Raw genomic sequence first — 21,660 nt, 5'->3', positions numbered from 1 at the left:
AATCCTTGAGGAAAACCTGGTTTAGTTTGCTTTCCGCCAGACACCAGGAGATGAATTCACTTTTCAGCAGGACAATAACCTAAAACACAAGGCCAAATCTACACTGAAGTTGCTTACCAAGAAGACAGTGAATGTTCCTGGGTAGCCGAGTTACAGTTTTGACTTAAATCAGCTTGAAAATCTATGGCAAGACTTGAAAATGGTTGTCTAGCAATGATCAACAACCAACTTAACAGAGCTTGAAGAATAGAAACGAAAAAAAGAATGTGCAAATATTGTACAATCCAGGAATGCAAAGCTCTTAGAGACTTACCCAGAAAGACTCACAGCTGTAATCACTGCCAAAGGCGATTCTAACATGTATTGACTCAGGGGTGTGAATTCTTATGTAAATGAGATATTTCTGCATTTAATTTTCAATACATTTTTAAGCACTTTCACTTTGCCATTATGGGGTATTGTGTGTAGATCGGTGAGAACAAGAAATACATGTAATCCATTTTGAATTCAGGCTGTAACAACAAAATGTGGAATAAGTCAAGGGGTATGAATACTTTCTGAAGGCAATGTACATACATACATACATACATACATACATACATACATACATACATACATGTTCATACATAGACAAGAATCAGTACAGTAATCCAGATTAAAGGATAAGTGATTCCATTCTGAAACCTCACAATCCCTATTGAACGTGGTGCATTCAAAAGTTACTTCACCGTTTCCCTCAAGGCAACTAGGAACAGAAGAAAAAGAAACAAAAAAGACACCACAAACCTCTTCCAGTCTGGAGACCGTGAGATACATTTGAGAAGCTAGCCTATACGATGATTCTACAGCCCGTGGCGGCAATCCCATTAACAGAGCTTCTCCACATTTAGGGGTGAAGCCAATGTATCTCAATAGTACCGGTCCCGGAGAGAAAAATCTAGGAATGTGAGCCAGTGAGATGTTTACATTTTAACCAACAATGTAATAGAAGTCAGCACATAATTATGCGCAAGTTACAGTGACAATTAGTAATAGGCTTCTTTCGTAAATTCAATACGTGTGGATATTCGGATATTCATCGGTATGGACTCCCTAAACAGAGGTTTGTGGGTTGCGTTCAAACTCTGAAGGCCCTATAACCACTGAATCTGAAAACACAGGAAAACTCAAAGTGAATGAAGACCTATCATGTAGACATACAGGAACAAGATGCACCTACTGTAATTCAATGAGTGCATTGGTGAGTTTAACAATTCGTTGCCAACTCAGAGTCAAGACGAGTCGGAACAGTCCATGTGAAGTCACTTGTCTGGTTAGGGTACATACGGTATTCCTGAGTTACAGATAGGATTGCAAAATTGTTCCTGGAATCAGGAGGTAAAAGCAGGGAGGGTATCTTAAAACTTGGGAATCCTCCAACTGGGATTTCTGGGAAACCTGGGAATTTTGGGAACGTTTCAGTAATTTAGTCCTCCTTCAACCAGGGAGTGTTTAACAATCGAAAAACAGAGAAAAATGTCCACATTCCCAACTGGTCCACAAACCCTGCTGTTGCGTTGACCCAAAACACTGGTTGTAATATCTCTATAGGAAAAAGAAAGTCATACACTCTTTAGAACCCCGTCACTGTGTGACCGAAAAGGTTTACGAAAATAAACAAGAGTTATATAGAATGTGCAACTCCCCTCCCCCCCCCCCCCCTTTTCTTTTTTTGGGGGGCTGCAACTCGTCAATGTTCTGGGTGTGCGTCTCAACATGTTCTTGTTCACTAAGCTACTGGGCTTTTTGCAGCTGTGCAATTAAGTCAATCCTTAAATGACAAAGCTCGCAACAATTGTAATCTAGATTAGATTAGACTCCCCTTTAAAAGTGGAGGCATCTACAATACAGATTTCTGAATGAGTTATGACACTGTTACTTTTCATCAATCACACTGTTTGTTTTGCTGATGCTACCACTTAGGTCAATATGCTGACCGGGCCATTTACTGTGTCATCGTAATTCCGCTAAAGGCTGTCCAGTCCAACACTATCCTAAAAAATGGGAAAACGACTGAAGTCAGCTCGAATTGCACAACCCAAGCTGCTTGCATTTTCAAGTATGCTACGTCACCAAATAAAGAACACAAATGAGATACTGTCACTTTAAAAAAAAGACAGGTTAAACAATATTCACAAATGTACATTTAAGGCTTAATTGTATAGCACTAACAATAGTAGCAGCAGTAAAGCACTTCTGAATTAATAATAACAATAATGATCATAATAATAATATATTATTAAAGTAATCGATGACACATTATTTTTCTCACAACGCTGAACAGCTTCGGCGTACGTCTCGGACGAAGCTCTCCTCGTGTCTGAGCGGTTTTCAATGTATCATAGAATCTTGGCCCCAGTACTGGGCCTTTATTAGAATCCATCAATCCTTTTTTTCTCTCACCATTAAATTTCAGTACACTTTGCCTCTCCCATTCAGACTCTTGTTAGAGAGCACTACAAGAAGAACGAAAACGTCCGAGCAATATATTAATTCCACATTCATTTTGCACACGAATAGAAGAGGGATTGGGACATGGGCCAACCGGGGACCTCCCAGATGGCTTCGATTGACTAGCTCTGACAGCAGAGCCAGGACTGCCTCTAAAAACTGTCTTACTGGAAAAAAAACCCCAAAAAACACAGGCTTCCCAGCCTGGTCATCGAAATCACTGACGAGATGATTAGGGGTGGTTACATGTAGGAAATAATGCCACCCACAGTAGAAAATGATGCACATAGATAACAACACAGTCAAACACAGCTTTGCTTTTCACCGGGGTTTTAAGTCAAATGGTCAGCCAGTGAGCTAGGTCAGCCGTCACATGTCCCAACCCTACTAGCCAAGTCATTGGCCCGACACACACACACACACACACACACACACACACACACACACACACACACACACACACACACACACACACGCACACACGGCTGAAGACAACAGTCTAGACATCCCACACTAACATCATGCTACTTTGAGGCCAACCACACACACATTCATTTCCCCCCCCCCCAAAGAAGTACCAAAGCAATATTAATAAAGGCCATATTTGACATGTTGCCAAATGTTCTGCTGTGAGTCTAGGAAACGCCTGCTTCTGAATGCTAAACGAAGACCGTCGCTCTCTTCAAAGTGAGGGCCGGGGACTATAGAAGGGTGCTCTCTCTCCAAAGAATCACCATCTTTGTTCTCTGCAATCTATCCTTGACATGAACGACATGAAAAAAAAAACAGACCTTCGAAGCGGAACTCATTGGAAATATATATATGTATACATTATACACATTTAATATATATTTAGTTATATATTAAATTCTTAGATAGACATACATACATACATGTATTTTTTTGGGGGGGGGGTGTCGATTACATTTCGGTAGAGGCCTCGAGAGGACGTGAAAACGACCGTCGGAGCGTCGGTTGTGCGATGAGCCACCATCATCATCATCGTCACTTCACCCCATGGGATCTGGAGTGGCCCTGCAGCACATTACAAAAGGCGTCCGGACACTCTTGAAAAAGCGCGCAAAGCGCAGGGCTCGGAGCGAGCTAGTTTTGAGAGGGCGCCGGACAGGAGACTGCAGGGGATCCAGTTAGCACTGAAGCGCTAGTACTGCAGGCGATGGGCTTTGGGCTGAGCTGGGCAGGGCTGGAGCAGAGGAGGTACTATGTAAGAATGTGAGCTGTGGAGGGAATGGAGACAAACTCGCGCAAGATATTCTTAGCCATCTCCATATTGTTCTGTGCAATCATCAGGGCTTTCTGGATGTCCTGGTAGGTGTAGCCTTGCCTCATGAGATGCTCGATCTCACTGGTGATCTGGGGGTTGGCTTCTCCTCCACCTTCACCTCCTCCTCCACCACCACCGCCTAATCCTGGCGGTATGGGGCTGGGCCGGTGCTCGGAGTTGATGCGGCGGGGGAGGGGCTTGGGCGGCCGCTCTGGGGCGTCGCTGGAATCTGAAAAGGCTAGAAGGACAGGGAAGAGAATAAAACAGCATTCACATCACAAACCACAGAACAAGCAGCATCCACATTTACAATCCAGTACTGCTGCCCAAATCTCGATTCGCAATCGGAAGTCTTGAAGACACCATAAGGGTGCTCTGAGATAAAATAATATAAATAGTATAAATATAGGAATACAACACTAGGGACTACCTTGTTAAATAAACAGGGTTGTTTAACCGTTCGAGACACATAGGGCCAGGAGTTTCTCCTCAACACGACTGGGCTGGAAAAACTCTGGGCTCTAGTAACAGAATTAGCTATTTATTTAACTCAAATCTGGTGCGCCGTTTTGTCGTACATGGTCTCTGTCAAATAAACTACCTAGGGCCCAGTGTTCCCTGGTCAGGATCAGGTCAGGAAAAACTCCCCGCCCTACAAATTAACTAAAGGGGTCTGAAACAAGTGGCTCTGAAGCAGACGCTTACAGGCGGATGCTCCGGGCTCGCTGTCCATGGAGAGACGGCTGAAGGCGGCGCTGGAAGTGGCCCCCAGCTCGGACAGGGTGCGTCGGGCCGGGGCCATGGGCAACACTGGTTTGGGGATGTCGTAGCCGTTTTCCTCCTCTACCTCCTCAGGGGGCTCCTGGACCGGGCAGGGGATCTCCCAGATGGGACAATTGGTACTGGCCAAGGGGGGCAGCTCAGAGTAATCTGGGGAACGGAGGGATTCACAGTGGGGTCAGAAGGGTGAAATGAAACAATGGCATTTTAATCTCTTTGAATAGAATGCAACTGAATAGAATACAGTGGGATTGAATACAGTGGGATAGATCAGTGGGCTAAAATGAGAATAGAGCTGGAGTGCTGAACTAGCAAAGATGGGGTATACTGCATGTGTGTTTATAATAAGCAGAAGTAGATGGGGTTTAGAACAGAGAGTGGCCAAAAAGTACTGGTCAATAGTGAACTATGTAGTGAAAATGGTGCCATTTGGCACGCAGATAGTGTTGCAGTATGGCAGTACCCGAGTCTCTGGCCAGGTGAGCCTGGGCCTGGACGTTATACATGGCTTCATACATTTGAGGTCCTTCATCCAGATCATTCAGCATGGGCCTACCAAACACAGGAAGGGGAGGGAGACTAATAGGACATGACATCATATGGTCAGATAATTATTATTATAAAACATTTTTTACTTGTGTTTTTCGCTATTGACGTGCAATCAAATGTCAGAATAAGAAAATACATAACAGAAGATGTACACAGTACACCTACAATATCATCAACATTATCAACAAACTTACAGTGAAGTGTTTTCCAATGAGAGGATATGCTGACTTATAGCAGAGGGTGCTTACCATGAGTTGAGAGAGGTAGGCTGAGGAGGTTTGGGGACTGGGGTCTCTGCCACCACAAGGGGGGCTGCCATGGGGGCCAGGACGGGCCGAGAGGTGGGGATCATGTAGTCTGACTCCTCGTCACTCTCGTAGGCCTCCTCCCCAGCCACTGGCTTCAGACCTGGATGGGGTCTGACAACGCAGGGAGAGAGAGGGGGACAGTTCATATAACCATTTTGGGACCTGATCAGGGAAAACTCTGGGTTCTGAGTATAGGCTATACCTAGGACAGAGTTTTTCATGGGTAAAGTCACTTGTTCAGGAAAAACTCCTGGCCCTATACATCATACAACACATTCACACAGCAGGGAGAGGAGTGTGTGTACTTCACTGCACCTTGTTGACAGAGCATAGATGGCATTGGCCGAGACTGAAGGCTTCACTTTGGGGTTGTCATACACCTGACTGCCAGACGCCGTGCCTCCAAAACTCTGGGGAGGAACAGAGAAGACAGACAAGACACACAGTCAGACACAACTAAAGTCCTATTTCTGTAAATACCCATTTGCGATCCCCATACAAATTGTACACAGTCTTGGTATAGGTTGAATCCATGTCTGTGAAACCACATGTAACCAACTGCTCTAACAGAACATCGTGTTAGACCTGGGCTCCCTTCTCCAGCTGATGGTCCAGACTGAGCGAGCTGTTGTTCCTCTGTCCGTCGGTGCATCCGTCTAGCACTGAGGGTAGGGCCAGGGGGAGCGAGTGTCTGTTGGAGAGCTCTCGAACCCCCCGCGTGTCTCCCACACCGGGTGGCTGTCCGGGGGCCTTGGGCACTGGCCTGGGGTTCCAGTCGGCCAGGTTGCGGTTGGGCGGGGCCGGGGGCAGCTTGGGCTCCCCCAGGGGGGTGCAGGGTAGGGGCCGTCTGCCGAGCCACCCGTCAGACACAGGTCTGTCTGGGGGAGGAGGGGGTGGCAGGTCCCTCAGGGCTGGGGGCAGGGGGAGAGGCTTGTCCTTGTGGTGGGAGGACGCCTAGGGGAAAGGAGAGCACAATTACAGACCATTAGGACAATCAATTGAATCTGTTTTCAAAGGAGGAAGTAGCCTACTTCATAGGAGTATTTGTCAACTTATTACAGAAGCACATTAATTAACAGCTGTCATGCCTTTGGTTTTTTTAAGAAAGTTGTTTGAGGTTTTTGGTTGAATTATTATTTTGTCCTCAAACAGTGGCTAAATAGGCCCCTCTCTCACACATTTCAACTTGTGACATTCCCATTTGTCTATTGCTGTTTGATGAGCAGAGAGCTTGCCTTGGATGTGGCCCCTGGGCTGGATGCTCCTGGGGGGTTAGGTGGTCGGTGCTGCAGGAGGTCAAGGCGGGGGGGCACGGGGGGCAGGGAGGACTGGGGCGCCAGGGACATGGGCGAGGGAGGACGCTCCACCTGCAACGCACCAACATCGCCACCCCACAGCTCAGGAAGAGAGTTCTGGAGACTTTTCACTGCACTTACTCTTCAAAACCAGAGGAAAACTTTCCCCATCACATCAAAGCTGTGTGTGTAGTCTCACTCTCAAAGTATTCGTCTATTCAAGCTTACTCCACTGGCTGAGTTCTGACGTGTTACAGACAGCTGAGAGAGGCCGGCTCACAGGAGGAGAAAAAGAAAGGGCCCCTCCACATCAAATACCTGGGAGAAGCAAAGCTAACCTTGACCTTAGAAGTCAAAGATGAAAGCGATGTGATCTTACACTCTGAAGGTGCGAGAAAGAGGAAGAGTTCCTCAGAACAGTTCACACAGCAAGGGTGCTCAACTATAGTCCACAAGGATTACTGTAGGCTATATGCCCAGATTCAGTAGGCAAACTTTGAGAAAAATTCAGTCACAAATAATAAGTTTCTATCTGAACGTTCCACAGTGTTGCACCTTGCTGAACGTGGCCCAGGGATAGAGGAAGAGTAACGTATTTGTCGCATTTGTTAAGGTTAAGATTGGGGGGGCGGGGAAGCTGATCCTAGACCTGTCACCTAGAGAAAACGTCACCCCGGAGCTATAGAGAAGAGGGCTCCATAATCAGCTTTAGGACCCAGCTAGACCGCGCTCACCTTGGAACAGGCCAGCTTGCTCATCATGAGGTGGGGGTCTTCCAGCCGGTCGTCGTCGTCATCGTCGTAGCTGGGTGAGGGGGCTCCCTCTGCCCCGAATAGGCCCCTACAGGAGCCACCTATGGGGTCCTTGGGGTCAAAGGGGTCAACCACGATGGGCTCCGTGCCCTTGATCTCACAGCGGCAGAACGGGCAGCCCTGACCCTCCGATTCCTGAAGGAGAAGAAAGAAAGAGAGGGAGAGGGAGGAGGGATTAGGGAAATTCATGTTGATATGAGGACGCACATGCATGCACCCACACACACACACACACTTCCGCCCACTAACCCACTGATCCACCCACCCAACCCGCCCTACCCAGCAAGTGTGAAAGAAACTAGGGGGACAGTACCTGCCAGGCGGTGAGACAGGAGGTACACATGAGGTGACCGCAGGGCTCGATCTTCACGTCCTTGTCGTTCTCCGCACAGATCTTACACAGCTGGAAGGTGGAGCCCATCTCACAGTACAGCTCATATTGCTCCTGAGGACATACACACAGAGATACACACAGTCAGCCATGGGATTTCAGCAGATCTCAGCTGAGCACAGGGTAACACATTCATACAAATAGAGCACATTAAAAGCACCCTTAGCGGAGGTTGGTTCGTACTGTATACGGCAACTAAAAAGAGCCAGGGTCATGTTCAGGAGGACACAGCACGGCAAAACGTTTTGAAACAGAAAACGAATGAGAATTTTCTACTGGACGCGTTCCTATGCGTTTCACTCAGTTTCAAAACTTTTCCCCTACTAAACAGGACCCGAGATTCAGGAAGTGCAGTATGTACTGTGAGGTTATGAATGCAGGCGAGCGAGCGAGCGAGCGAGAGAGCGAGAGAGAGAAGAGACCTACCTGTGTGACTTTGATATGGTCTTGTGGCGAGGGCTCACACAGTCCTGTGAGGTCTGGGTTCTGGGTGCGCCCGTCGGGGAACAGGTAGCTGGGCAGAGGAGATGGAACTCTGGTCACTCACAAGGGTAAAGCAACACACATAGGTTGTCTCAAATGACACCCTATTCCCCTTATAAAGTACACTACTACTGACTAGAGTCACACAGGCCTGCCAAATAGGATCAAAAGCACAGCACAATATGGGGAATAGGGTGTCATTTGAGTCGCAGCCATACTGCATGCTTTTGACTATATCTTTCATGTAGCCTTGAGGCCCAAGTGATACTTTCATAGTGGCTTTATAGAACACATGTATCAGGCTCTTTGCAAAGCAAACCTTTCCACAGACTAATTCAGCATTTGATTACAGGTTTGAAGATACTTACCACATAAAAAAAACAAAAAACTGAAGTTTGAACACCGGCATACTCGAGGACAGTGGTTCCCAACTCCGGTCCTCGAGTACCCCCCAGTAGTACACCTTTCTGTTGAAACCCCAAACAAACGCACCTCAATTCAACTTGCCAAGGGGTTGATGATTAGTTGACGAGTAGAATCAGGTGTGCTTGTCCGGGGCCACAACAGAAAGGTGTACTGTTGGGGTTTACTCGAGGACCAGAGACCGGAACCACTGCTGCAGGAGACGATATTATATCCACTATCCACCCAAACTACTGCACATTGCAAATCAAACTCTCCTGTTGCTTATGAAAACAGAAGAGGCAGACATGGAGACGTGGCCGATGCAACATGAGATGTATTGGTTTGAATTGAGTGGCATAGGGACTTTGAGATGTATCCACATTGTTTATATGGGCGGGGGGGGGGGGGGGGGACAGAAATACAGGCTAGACAGAAAGACCGACAGAGAGAGACAGACAGGCGAGACAGAAAGACAGACAGTGAGACAGAAAGAGAGAGAGACCAACACACAGAGAGAGAGAGAGGTTAGTGAACTCACAATCCTTCCCGGAAGCCGTCGATGAGGGCCTGGAAGAGGGGCTTGTTGTGGGGGATGGTCTGCAGGATGTTCCCATCTGCAGTGACGTAGCCGATGGCCCACTGGCCCAGCCGGGTGCAGCTCAGCCTGAAGATGTAGCTGTGGAACACACACACCAAGGACTAATGACAACAGGGGGAAAAAAACGAAATAAAATGCCCAATCCCAGCTCATTCCCACCCTAAACAACCTCCTGGTGAGCTTCCCTGTCCTGAGTTCAATACTAAAAAGGACATATTTTCATTAACAAGCCTTTTATAAAGCAATTGTGGGCATTACAAGCTTAGTAAACAATATACGGTACATTTATAAATTGTATTGCTTATAGTGTGAGTGTTTCTGCGCACACACCCACCCACCGCTTACAATGCAGTATATATGCTTACAATGCTTGTAAATGCTTATACATCACAGAATCCTCAAGTATTATTAGTATGAATATACACTATCCATAAATGGCTAAGTAAAGCTTATTCATTAAAATCATTATAAAGCGTCACCAAATTTGTCAACTAGGACTAAAGGGTGAATGAAGGCTAAATACTTGCTGCATTGTGTCACACACTTGCGCTCCGTTGGAGCGAGTATTGACATCAGGCCAGTCTCTACAATGCGTCCTATTGATGCTAGGTACCACGCCGTTCCATGTGCCACAGGGGGCACGTGAGACCGGGAGGGGGGGGGCGGACCGGCGCCTTCTGTGTCATTGTGTAACTGTGTGTTAGGTTGGTGGTGCAAGGTTGGGTTTGTTAGTGGGGTGTAAGCTCATGACAGGCAGACTGTGTAAGAACGCAGTGTGGTTAACAGTTGTCTAAGTAGCTGTATTAGAGCGTGAGAGTACGTGAGAGCACGGGCAAATCAGTGAGTCGATTATTTATAGATTATTTTAATATGCAGAGTAATGGTTATAATGAGATGGTAACTTGAATGAAAGCGCATAATAAACAGCAGCATCTGTCACTGTGTTTGTGCTTTGACATTAGCGGAGAAAGTGTATTTAGCTGAGGTGTGTGTGTGCTCCTGTCAGTGTGCATATGCTGTGTGTGTGTGTGTGCGTTGATGTGCGTCTGTGTACGTATGTAGTCTCTCACTGACCTGCCAGGTTTGTGGATGAACTTCTGCAGCCGGGCCTTGACCTCATCGTAGGTGAGGAAGGCCATGTAGCCCGGGTGAGTCACCGCCAGGCTGTTCCAGTTCCTCAGCAGAGATGACCAAGGCTGTACACACACACACACACACACACACACACACAGGCACACACACGGGCACACGTACACAGAGCGGAGGGTGAGTCTCGTCGTCTCAGAGTGGTACAACACCGTGGTACAACGTTGAGAGTAATGCAAGAAATCATGACTGACTCTTAAAGCTCCCCTTTACTTTCTCCAGAGATGCAACCCCATCTTCATATCAGATCTGCCCCCGGGGAATGGGAATGTGGTAACGATAGTGAGAAGCTACGAAGGTACTGTACTGAGAGTCAAATCGCCCTGCGCTGCACTACGCCTGCCTGCTTGACTCAAATTAGAGTGTTACTCCGCCGGGAGGGGGAGGAGGGACGGACGGATTCACAGAGTACGCCGACACACCGTGAGGATGTACGCGTGGTGACAAGAGGAAAGAGGAAATAGAGTTAGGTGATTGTGCAAGTTATACTGCTAGCAATGGAAGCTAATGCGCTATAAACTTCTTTAAAAATGTACTTTGCAATTAGCTAGCATACATAGTGGTACAAAGGGGGATCCACACCAGTGAGTTTATGAGGTCCTTTGACATGTCAAAAACTGTGAAGTGAATTCATGCTGATGATTTAGAGGAAACAACACAAAAAATAAAGTGGAAACACAATGACCAAAGACCTAGCCTTGTTCAATACAGTTAACCAATGGGTTATGCATGTATGGTGACCAAACAGACCACAAAATGGCATCCCGTCACTTCAGATGTAATTTTTTTTTTTTATTGTGGCTGTAACTGTGAAAGCATTTATATTAGCGAACTTTTTTTTAGCCCAGTCTATGCCCAATGTACACAACCCTAGGACACGGTCCTAGATTCAAGGCTATATCAGTCAGTTGTTTCAGCTTTGACTTCAGCTTCAGTCACAATATGACCAGAAAGAAAGCTATGTGTTTACCTCTTTACCTCAACCACTACCAGGTGCTAACCGTCATGCACGCAGCATCACCAATATGAGCCATTAGCAAACCTACTACTTGTCATAACTCTCCAAGACTAGAGGTCGACAGATTAATTGGAATGGCCGATTAATTAAGGCTGATTTCAAGTTTTCATAACAACCGGTAATCGTCATTTTTGGGCACCGATCATGGCCGATTACATTGCACTCCACGAGGAGACTGCGTGGCAGGCTGACTACCTGTTATGTGAGTGCAGCAAGGAGCCAAGGTAAGGTGCTAGCTAGCATTAAACATATCTTATAAAAAACAATCAATCTTAACATAATCACTAGTTAACTACACATGGTTGATGATATTACTAGTTTATCTAGCTTGTCCTGCGTTGCATATAATCGATGCGGTGCCTGTTCATTTATCACTGAATCACAGCCTACTTCGCCAAACGGGTGATTTAACAAGCGCATTCGCGAAAAAAGCATAGTCGTTGCACCAATGTGTACCTAACCATAAACGTCAACGCCTTTCTTAAAATCTCTTGCGTTCTGTGCAACAGAGTCAGGGTATATGCAGCAGTTTGGGCCGCCTGGCTCGTTGCGAACTGTGTGAAGACTATTCCTTCCTAACAAAGACAGCCAACTTCGCCAAAACAGGGGTTGATTTAACAAAAGCGCATTTGCGAAAAAAGCACAATCGTTGCACGATCTACCTAACCATAAACATCAATGCCTTTCTTACATTTTTACATTTTAGTCATTTTAGCAGACGCTCTTATCCAGAGCGACTTAAAGTAGTGAATGCATACATTTCATAGATTTTTTTTTCTCTTCTGTGCTGGCCCCCCGTGGGAATCGAACCCACAACCCTGGCGTTGCAAACACCATGCTCTACCAACTGTGCTACAGGGAAGTATCTTTTTTTAAATCTGCATATTTAGTTAAAAGAAATTCATGTTAGCAGGCAATATTAAACTAGGGAAATTGTGTCACTTCTCTTGCGTTCATTGCACGCAGAGTCGGGGTATATGCAACAGTTGGGCCGCCTGGCTCGCTGCGAACTAATTTGCCAGAATATTACGTAATTATGACATAACATTGAAGGTTGTGCAATGTAACAGCAATATTTAGACTTACGGATGCCACCCGTTAGATAAAATACGGAACGGTTCCGTATTTCACTGAAAGAATAAGAGTTTTGTTTTTGAAATGATAGTTTCCGAATTTGACCATATTAATGACCTAAGGCTCGTATTTCATTATAATTAAGTCTATGATTTGATAGAGCAGTCTGACTGAGCGGTGGTAGGCAGCAGCAGGCTCGTAAGCATTCATTCAAACAGCACTTTACTGCGTTTGCCAGCAGCTCTTCGCAATGTTTCAAGCATTGCGCTGTTTATGACTTCAAGCCAATCAACTCCCGAGATTAGGCTGGCAATACTAAAGTACCTATTAGAACATCCAATAGTCAAATGTATATGAAATACAAATGGTATAGAGAGAAATAGTCCTATAATAACTACAACCTAAAACATCTTACCTGGGAATATTGAAGACTCGTTAAAAGAAACCACCAGCTTTCATATGTTCTCATGTTCTGAGCAAGGAACTTAAACGTTAGCTTTTTTACATGGCGCATATTGCACTTTTACTTTCTTCTCCAACACTTTGTTTTTGCATTATTTAAACCAAATTGAACATGTTTCATTATTTCTATGAGACTAAATTGATTTTATTGATGTATTATATTAAGTTAAAATAAAAAAAGTGTTCATTGTTCATTCAGTATTGTTGTAATTGTCATTATTACAAATGTAAAAAAAAAAGGGCCAATTAATCGGCAGCAGATTTTTTGGGTCCTTCAATAATCGGTATCGGCGTTGAAAAAATCATAATCGGTCGACCTCTATCCAAGACCTCAGATCAGCTTGGCAAAAGGCTGACAGATTGCCATTTTAACCTGGGCAGGTTTTATGACACCTCACGCCAATCGTAAATGTTACGCAGCAGAGAACCCTCTCTTGCTCTTTAGTATTACTAAAGGTATGCCTTTGTCCCCAATGAAGTCTTTTGCAGCCAAAACTATAACACCCAAAGAGTGAACTTTGGAACAATATTTCTAAGATAGGAATGTTAAGATTGGTCAGTGGGGATCTAATAAATAATCATGTCATATTGCTTTTCATTTTGTATTATTAACTGTATGAACCAAATACTGTAACTTAGGAAGGAAACCACCTTTAGCTGATAAGTTTCCATCCAATATGATGTTAATACAATATGAAGAACAAAGAAGAACAAAGAAACTATTTTTGTTAAGATAGGAATGTGATTTTAGTTTTCAAACGAGATCATAGTTTTCATGTCCCTTGCACATTAACAGAGCCACGCCTCAAATGAGGTCAGAAGAGCATGTCAGTGAGATGGAACCGCCCTTTTCGACCAGAGTGCTTAAAAGGACTCGCTAAGAATTAACTCGCAGACCAGCAAACGTGAAACGTGAGCTAAAAGTTACAAATGGTTGAAACTCTGAAACTCAACACGAGGTGAAGAAGGTAACCTCACTAGACCAAAACATTGACAGTCTGCAGCTGTGCATGTAAAGGGGTCAAGAACTTTGACTATCTACCCGAGGAAGAAAAGTGACGATAAGCTCACCTCGGAAAATCACTGGTGAATCATTGAAGCCACATACAACTAAGGACATTGTGACCTCTGGTGGACAACCAGAACCTTACACCCATCGAGACATTCCCCATAGAAGGATCGATTGGTTTCAACAGAGAGACGAAGAACTAAGACATCTACAAATAAATACAGTTGAAGTCAGAAGTTTACATACACTTTGGTTGGAGTCATTAAAACTTGTTTTTCAACCACTCCACAAATTTCTTCTTAACAAACTATCGTTTTGGCAAGTTGGTTAGGACATTACTTTGTTCAGTGGGTCAGACGTTTACATACACTAAGTTGACTGTGCCTTTAAACAGCTTGGGAAATTCCAGAAAATGATGTCATGGCTTTAGAAGCTTCTGATAGGCTAATTGACATCATTTGAGTCAATTGGAGGTGTACCTGTGGATATATTTCAAGGCCTACCTTCAAACTCAGTGCCTCTTTGCTTGACATCATGGGAAAATCAAAAGAAAATCAGCCAAGACCTCAGAAAGGAAGTTGTAGACCTCCACAACTCTGGTTCATTCTTGGGAGCAATTTCCAAACGGCTGAAGGTACCAAGTTCATCTGTACAAACAATAGTACGCAAGTGTAAACACCATGGGACCACGCAGCCATCATACCACTCAGGAAGGAGACACATTCTGTCTCCTAGAGATGAACGTACTTTGGTGCGAAAAGTGCAAATCATTCCCAGAACAACAGCAAAGGAGCTAGTGAAGATGCTGGAGGAAACCGGTACAAAAGTATCTATATCCACAGTAAAACAAGTCCTATATCGACATAACCTGAAAGGCCGCTCGGCAAGGAAGAAGCCACTGCTCCAAAACCACCATAAAAAAGCCAGACTACGGTTTGCAACTGCACATGGGGACAAAGATCATACTTTTTTGAGAAATGTCCTCTGGTCTTATGAAACAAAAATAGAACTGTTTGGCCATAATGACCATTGTTATGTTTGGAGGAAAAGGGGGGAGGCTTGCAAGCCGAAGAACACCATCCCAACCGTGAAGCACGGGGGTGGCAGCATCATGTTGTGGGGGTGCTTTACTGCAGGAGGGACTGGTGCACTTCACAAAATAGATGGCATCATGAGGGGGGTAAATGTTGTGGATATATTGAAGCAACATCTCAAGACATCAGTCAGGAAGTTAAAGCTTGGTTGCAAATGGGTCTTCCAAATGGACAATGGCACCAAGCATACTTCCAAAGTTGTGGCAAAAATGGCTTAAGGACAACAAAGTCAAGGTATTGGAGTGGCCACCACAAAGCCCTAACCTCAATCCTATAGAAAATTTGTGGGCAGAACTGAAGAAGCGTGTGTGAGCAAGGAGGCTTACAAACCTGACTCAGTTACACCAGCTCTGTCAGGAGGAATGGGCCAAAATTCACCCAACTTATTGTGGGAAGCTTGTGGAAGGCTACCCAAAACGTTTGACCCAAGTTAAACAATTTAAAGGCAATGCTACCAAATACTAATTGAGAGTATGTAAACTTCTGACCCACTGGGAATGTGATGAAAGAAATAAAAGCTGAAATAAATCACTCTCTCTCTACTATTATTCTGACATTTCACATTCTTAAAATAAAGTGGTGATCCTAACTGACCTAAGACAGGAACTTTTTTACTAGGATTAAATGTCAGGAATTGTGAAAAACTGAGTTTAAATGTATTTGGCTAAGGTGTATGTAAACTTCCAACTACAACTGTACATTGCATTTCTTACCCAGACGGACGGTGGTTCATTTGCAAGGTATACGATTAATGTGAGAATAGTTATAGAAGTTATAGAATGTATCCACGATAAACATCCCTTTATCTCTCGCTTTCCCCACCCCCTCTCCATTGTGTAACAAGCCGTCATATCTTGTCAGTCCACAAGGGACTTTTGTCTCATGTTAATTAATTACATCAATTTGTGTAGAAGTGAATAATCAGAAAAGGCTGGGGTTCTTGCGGATTGAAGAAGTCTGCGACTTTCAGAATGAGAATGATTAATAAATTACAGTTATCGATATATCTTATATTAGTGATGCACCGATATGACATTTTTGGCCGATACCGATATCCGATATTTTCCTTGCCAAAAAAAACGATACCCGATATTTACAATTTTAGCGGCCTTTTAAGCATTCTAGTATAGTTAAATAGCTAACAGCAAATGGATACGTCACAAATGGCACCCTATTCCATATAGTGCACTACTTTTAAAACAGACCACCCTGTCTTGTGTTACTAACTGGAAATGATGCTTCCATCCTACTGCAGTGTCTCCTTTATCCGTCTATCCATCATACAGGTTGATTCACATGCTGATGAGAAGCATGACCTTGATGTCCAGGGGCTTCAAAGGAACATGAGCGCTGTCGGCAAACACGCCGCGGCTATTTCTAGGGCGCTTCTAAAACCCAAATAAAGAGCCTGTATTCAGCTGTTCAGCATGACTCGCAGCCAGCCAGCCATCTAGGTTGCACTGCATCCAATCCACTCACTATCACATAAGCCAGGGAGCTAGCTACGGCCTAATGAAATAAAGAAACCATCAAATCAAATATTAGTTGTCCCTTAGAAACAACAAAAGAAACAGATGACTAAAAGGGGAACATTTATATAAACCTTCGCTTTTAGGTTTCGGAATTGCCATGTAAGTGGCGTGGGTCATATTCATTAGGCACCAAACAGAAAAAAATGGACTGAAACAAGGAGCAACTACTTGGACTTGTCCAATAAGAAACACCTCATTTCCATTTTCCGTCGTAAAAACGTTTTACAATATTTTCCGGTGCGTGCCCTAATGAATACAACCCTGTGCTTTGTGCATCATGGAGCTAACTATAATTAGACAATGACTTAGTTGGTTGTTGGTCTTTCAGCATTTAGCAGCAGCATTAAACATGACGTGTGTGAAGAAGAGCAGCGGGGGGTGGGGGGTGGGGGGGGGTCCCCCGGACACAGATTCATCTAAATTGAAACCAGTCCAAGACTAGGCTTAAACTTAATCTTCAATGCAACTAGAATAGAATCTGAAGTGTCAGATTCCGAGGTCCTTTGTGACAGGACGGATATGTTCTGGTACGGTTTGTGCCTCACAGCTGACCAGCAGGCCCAGTAAGCGCTCTCTGTTCTCTGTCCAGTGGCCACTTAACGACTTGATAGAATTAGCCCAAAAAACACCACTCCTCTCCAAGGCACTTCATTTCATCCAGTCTCCTGACTCCCTGTAAAGCAGCGATTCCCAACTGGTGGGTCGCGACCCAGGTTTGAATGGGTTGTGAGTGTTTTTTAAATATATACTCCAGTCTGAATTGAAATGACTAAGACCAGGTAGAAAGTGTGTAGAAATAATAATGAACCTTTACATTTAAATAATTTTACCTCCAAATTACTTTTCTTCAATCATAGTATTTTCAATATAGAATTATTCATTTAGAGTATTGGTTGATTTTATAGTCTCATACCAAAATATGGGCAAAATTGAATTATTGAAAATCAAAAAGATGGGACTGTTGTTCCCTTGTCATATAATTGGCACATTTGCTATCAATATAGAATAAAACAGTTTTCCAGATTGCATTTTGGCAAAAATAAATAAAATCACGATGCGAATATTGGATCGCGACTTAAGACAACCTGGTTCAATATGGGTCCCGAAGCAAAACCAGTTGAGATCCACTGCTGTAAAGTAGGTTCTTTAAGAGTTGGAGCCTGCATTATGCCAACAACAAGGGGCGGCAAGAGGCCTCTATTCAGCCTGGACACACGTGAAGCAGCCACTCAACTCAAAACACTGGCTCCCTGTCTCTCTCTCAGCAGGCAGGCAGGGATGCAGACAACTGCCACCCAATAACACACAGCAGAGAAACACACATGGTCACAATAGTCTTGCTGTGGAAAACTCATGTGTAGTTAGAAAGCGTGGCTATGGTAACGAGCACTCTTAGACCCTTTTCTCAACTTATCTCTCAAGAGAAATTGTGTACGTCGTCGCAGTGGTGTGTAGTACAAAGGGGGAAGTGCGTGATTGTGTGTGTTTGCGACCATGCATGCGTGTGACCATGCATCCAAGCTCATGTGCGCGTGTGTTTGCGTGCGTCCATGTGTGTGTACGCATGTGAGTGTAGGCCCGACCTGGAAGAGCCTGGTGAAGATGTCGAACTCGAAGACGGAGATGTAGTCGTTGCAGGCGAGGTCGATGGTGGACTTGAGGGCCATGGCTTCCAGGCCCGAGCTGATGGGGTGGAACTCGTGCAGTGCCTGCCGGAACACCTTCCAAGGCACTATAGTCCTGAAAACACATCAGGGCAACATGTTTACTATACTATACCCAATTGAGCCGAACAAGCAACATTGATGCAGTGTATTAAACCTTCCCTGTTATTGCACTTACAATGTCCGGTCCCACTTCTGATTTGACCCTTAATATGGACGTTCCAAACATGTTATTTGCTACAGTGCAATAATAGTGTTTAGGGCAGGGGTCAACAACGACATTAAGCCATGGCTGATTCTCTTCTTTTTATGGACACTTTTTCGTCAGGCCATATGAAATCTTGTGGGTTTAATTTGGCCAGTTCCTTTTCCTGGTTATGGGTGTTTACGGCAACTGACAAAAATGTGACTAATAAAACAAGGATAGTAAACAAAACAAAAAAATCTACTCAAGTAACTACTTTCTATCTGCTTATCAAGGCTACCTCACATAGCTTGAAAGGTCAAAGCCATTTCTTTCTTCCTGTTTCCATCATGTGGTGCATAAATATATCCAGTCTTACCACGTAGATGTAAATACCTCCACCGTGACTAGCTAGCTTGCAGCAAATGTCTACTTTTGCAGAGAGCAGAGGTGGACTCACTTGTCCCCAAACGATCTTCTCCAGAACTCGGCGGCGTCAGCCTTGGTGATTCTGAAGTTATCCCCCTGGAACAGGCCGTTGGGGAAGATGGCTTTGAGCTCGGCCAGCATGTGACTGAAGATCAGCGACAACTTGGTCAGGTTCCGTCTACAGAAGAGGAACAGAGAGAGAGAGAGAGAGCATTGTACAACTTCATGTTAGATGGTTCCTCACCCTGAAAGCAGTCTTATGGGCCAGGAGAAAACTAACCCACGGATCGGTTTTCTTTAAAACAGCCACTACACATATCAGCTAACTTTAGCCACCGATAACTAACATGTCATGTTAACATGGCTTTGTAATTTCCACGCCACAGCATAGATAGAGGCCAGGGGCTGAGCTTCATGGTGGAAGCTGAGAGAGAGAGAGAGCGCCAGGAGGGACCAGACCCCCATCACGCAACACGTGCTAGCCAAGGCCCTGGATGTGCATGCTGGGGTTTGACGGGCAGAAGGGAGGGGTGGTTGGAGGGAGGTGAGGCCACGACATGCCTGGTACATTTTTCTGATTCCAGCCGCCGCCCCTGGGCACATGAGCAGCGAGGTGGGGCAGGCGGGTGAGCGCAGTGGCGGCAGGGGGGAGAAAGTGGAAAAGAAAGCGCGTGATTTACGGGATAGCACAGTGAGGGATTGTGCGAGGCTCTTGGGGCCGGGAAAATTGACATGCACAAGAGCGCGAGTGTGGCGGCAGCGTCGTCGCAGCTGCCTCAAACCAGATTCTCCCTCTCCTCTCACTCCACAATGCCAGCACAGAGGAAGGGAAGGGAGGGGAGAGAGAGGAGAGGACAGATTTAAGATGAGCTCGAAAAGACAGAGTGAGGATACAGACACCCTGACAAATTGTGTGAGTGAGTGTGTGTGAGTGTGCGTGTGAGTGCGCACGCGCGCGCCTGTGGAGGCATTTTTTCACACTCAACTGTAAAAACGAGAAGAGAAAGAATATTTTTTGTGAATGGCTTTCCAGCTAAGCCTTAGAGCGAGTGAGGCATTCGATCTGCCCTTCTGCGCCGTTTCCCCTCGTCACAACCCTTGCAAAACTCAGCCTGTCTTACTAATCAATTCTCTTATCCCTCCTTTACACTTTCCAGTTTAATAATATATATTTTTTAAAAAGCATCAACCAATGGGCTTAATTTATCTTAACGATTTATTTTCCACTGGAAAAGTATGGCAATTATGAGTGTACAGATTTCTATTAGGGGAAGTGCTGTGGGCATTACCGCCCCTAGCTAAGAGAGTGGGCTGCGATGGCAAACAGAAAGCGGAAACTGGAGTCACCTTCACACACACACTGTTTCTGTGAGGGTAGTCTCGCATTGCCATACCGCCAAAATCGCGTTGCTGTCACGCCTCCCTTAGAGGTCTGGAGAATTGTGCATTGCAAAAATGGTATGAACGGTTTCCCAGCCATCCTCACGCACTGTTGCATCTACGACACTTATCTAGTAAACACTTTTGGTGTTCTGCCCAAGTAAGGCATTTGATATGCTGCACGGCATCACTGATTTACACCGGGTGTCCACCTCATTTAGCTTGTTTTTTTTGCCATGAACATCCCCAGGCTTCCAGTTTTAGGGAAAGGTGGCAAAGTGCCCTCGGTGAAGCACACCTGTGCTCAGTCACTGTGTGTGTGTGTGTGTGTGTGTGTGTGGTCACCATTAAGTGAAACATTCTAGAAAACAATGAGTTACTGTCAATCTGAGAGTGATATTGTAGTTTATGAGCTTACAGTGTGCGTGTGCTTCCTTTCCTCATCTCTCTGACTAGGGTAGGACTCTTGCTATGTATTTCTTTGTGCGACTGGGCATGGCACCAATGCTACAAGGAGAGGCAAGGGGGCCCTAACCCTTAAATGCATCTCATATATGTTGATTGATACAGAGACCAGCCTAGTGGACAGTGGAGTTGACACACTGCTTAGTCGACACACTCCTATCAGAGGGCAAGGTGGTGCTATTAAAACATTGTTAGAATCCTCTCGGATCCTCACAAGTGCATATGAGCTCCCGAGTGGCGCAGCGGTCTAAGGCACTGTATCTCAGTGCAAGGGGCGTCACTGCAGTCCCTGGTTCGAATCCAGGCTGCATCACATCCGGCCGTGATTGGGAGCCCCATAGGGCAGCGCACAATTGGCCCAGCGTCGTCCGGGTTTGGCCGGGGTAGGCCGTCATTGTAAATAAGAATTTGTTCTTAACGGACTTGCCTAGTAAAATAAAAAAATATAGGCTAGTCCTATACTCCTCTGTCTGTATGTGTCATCTGCTTTAACTCAAAACCAGTGTACACAGACACAAAACAGCAGTACCCAACAAAAGTTAGTTAGAATTTTCAAAAAAACTACACCAACTCACAAATACATCCATTTATTATTTATGTCCATTCCTTTTCCGCTGAAAAACCCAAGGACATCATTAGCCGGAGAGAGAGGGAGAGAAAGAGAGTGTTTCTCTAAGTAAATGCAACCTCAGTGAGTGGGCTGCTGGGTGTTTTGCTAACCCCGGCATGGCATTTCTTTCTGCATTCAAAATGGCACACTATTCCCCATATAGTGCACTACTTTCGACCAGCGCCTGTGGGGCGCTG

The 21,660-nt window shown here is 45.1% G+C and overlaps 1 protein-coding gene across 2 annotated transcripts in view; it reads right to left on the bottom strand.

The window, feature by feature from the left end:
* Nucleotides 1–2,428: 2,428 nt before the first annotated feature.
* Nucleotides 2,429–21,660, bottom strand: part of cbl (Cbl proto-oncogene, E3 ubiquitin protein ligase) — a 53,915-nt gene continuing 34,683 nt past the window's right edge. The window contains exons 3-16 of one of the 2 annotated variants that reach the window (XM_029714473.1): nt 19,040–19,186; nt 18,315–18,471; nt 10,471–10,592; nt 9,337–9,474; nt 8,337–8,424; nt 7,833–7,964; nt 7,442–7,654; nt 6,648–6,779; nt 5,998–6,366; nt 5,728–5,822; nt 5,353–5,523; nt 5,019–5,134; nt 4,481–4,705; nt 2,429–4,013 (exon numbers count right to left, since the gene is read on the bottom strand). In XM_029714473.1, coding sequence (XP_029570333.1) covers nt 3,712–4,013; nt 4,481–4,705; nt 5,019–5,134; nt 5,353–5,523; nt 5,728–5,822; nt 5,998–6,366; nt 6,648–6,779; nt 7,442–7,654; nt 7,833–7,964; nt 8,337–8,424; nt 9,337–9,474; nt 10,471–10,592; nt 18,315–18,471; nt 19,040–19,186 — 2,407 coding nt within the window. In that variant the 3' untranslated portion in view covers nt 2,429–3,711. The remainder of the gene's footprint in view (nt 4,014–4,480; nt 4,706–5,018; nt 5,135–5,352; nt 5,524–5,727; nt 5,823–5,997; nt 6,367–6,647; nt 6,780–7,441; nt 7,655–7,832; nt 7,965–8,336; nt 8,425–9,336; nt 9,475–10,470; nt 10,593–18,314; nt 18,472–19,039; nt 19,187–21,660) is intronic. The other variant, XM_029714474.1, reaches the window with a different exon arrangement.

This window comes from Salmo trutta, chromosome 26 (genome assembly GCF_901001165.1).
Source record: "Salmo trutta chromosome 26, fSalTru1.1, whole genome shotgun sequence".
Classification (NCBI taxonomy): domain Eukaryota; kingdom Metazoa; phylum Chordata; class Actinopteri; order Salmoniformes; family Salmonidae; genus Salmo; species Salmo trutta.
This window is presented reverse-complemented; position numbering and strand designations above follow the sequence as displayed.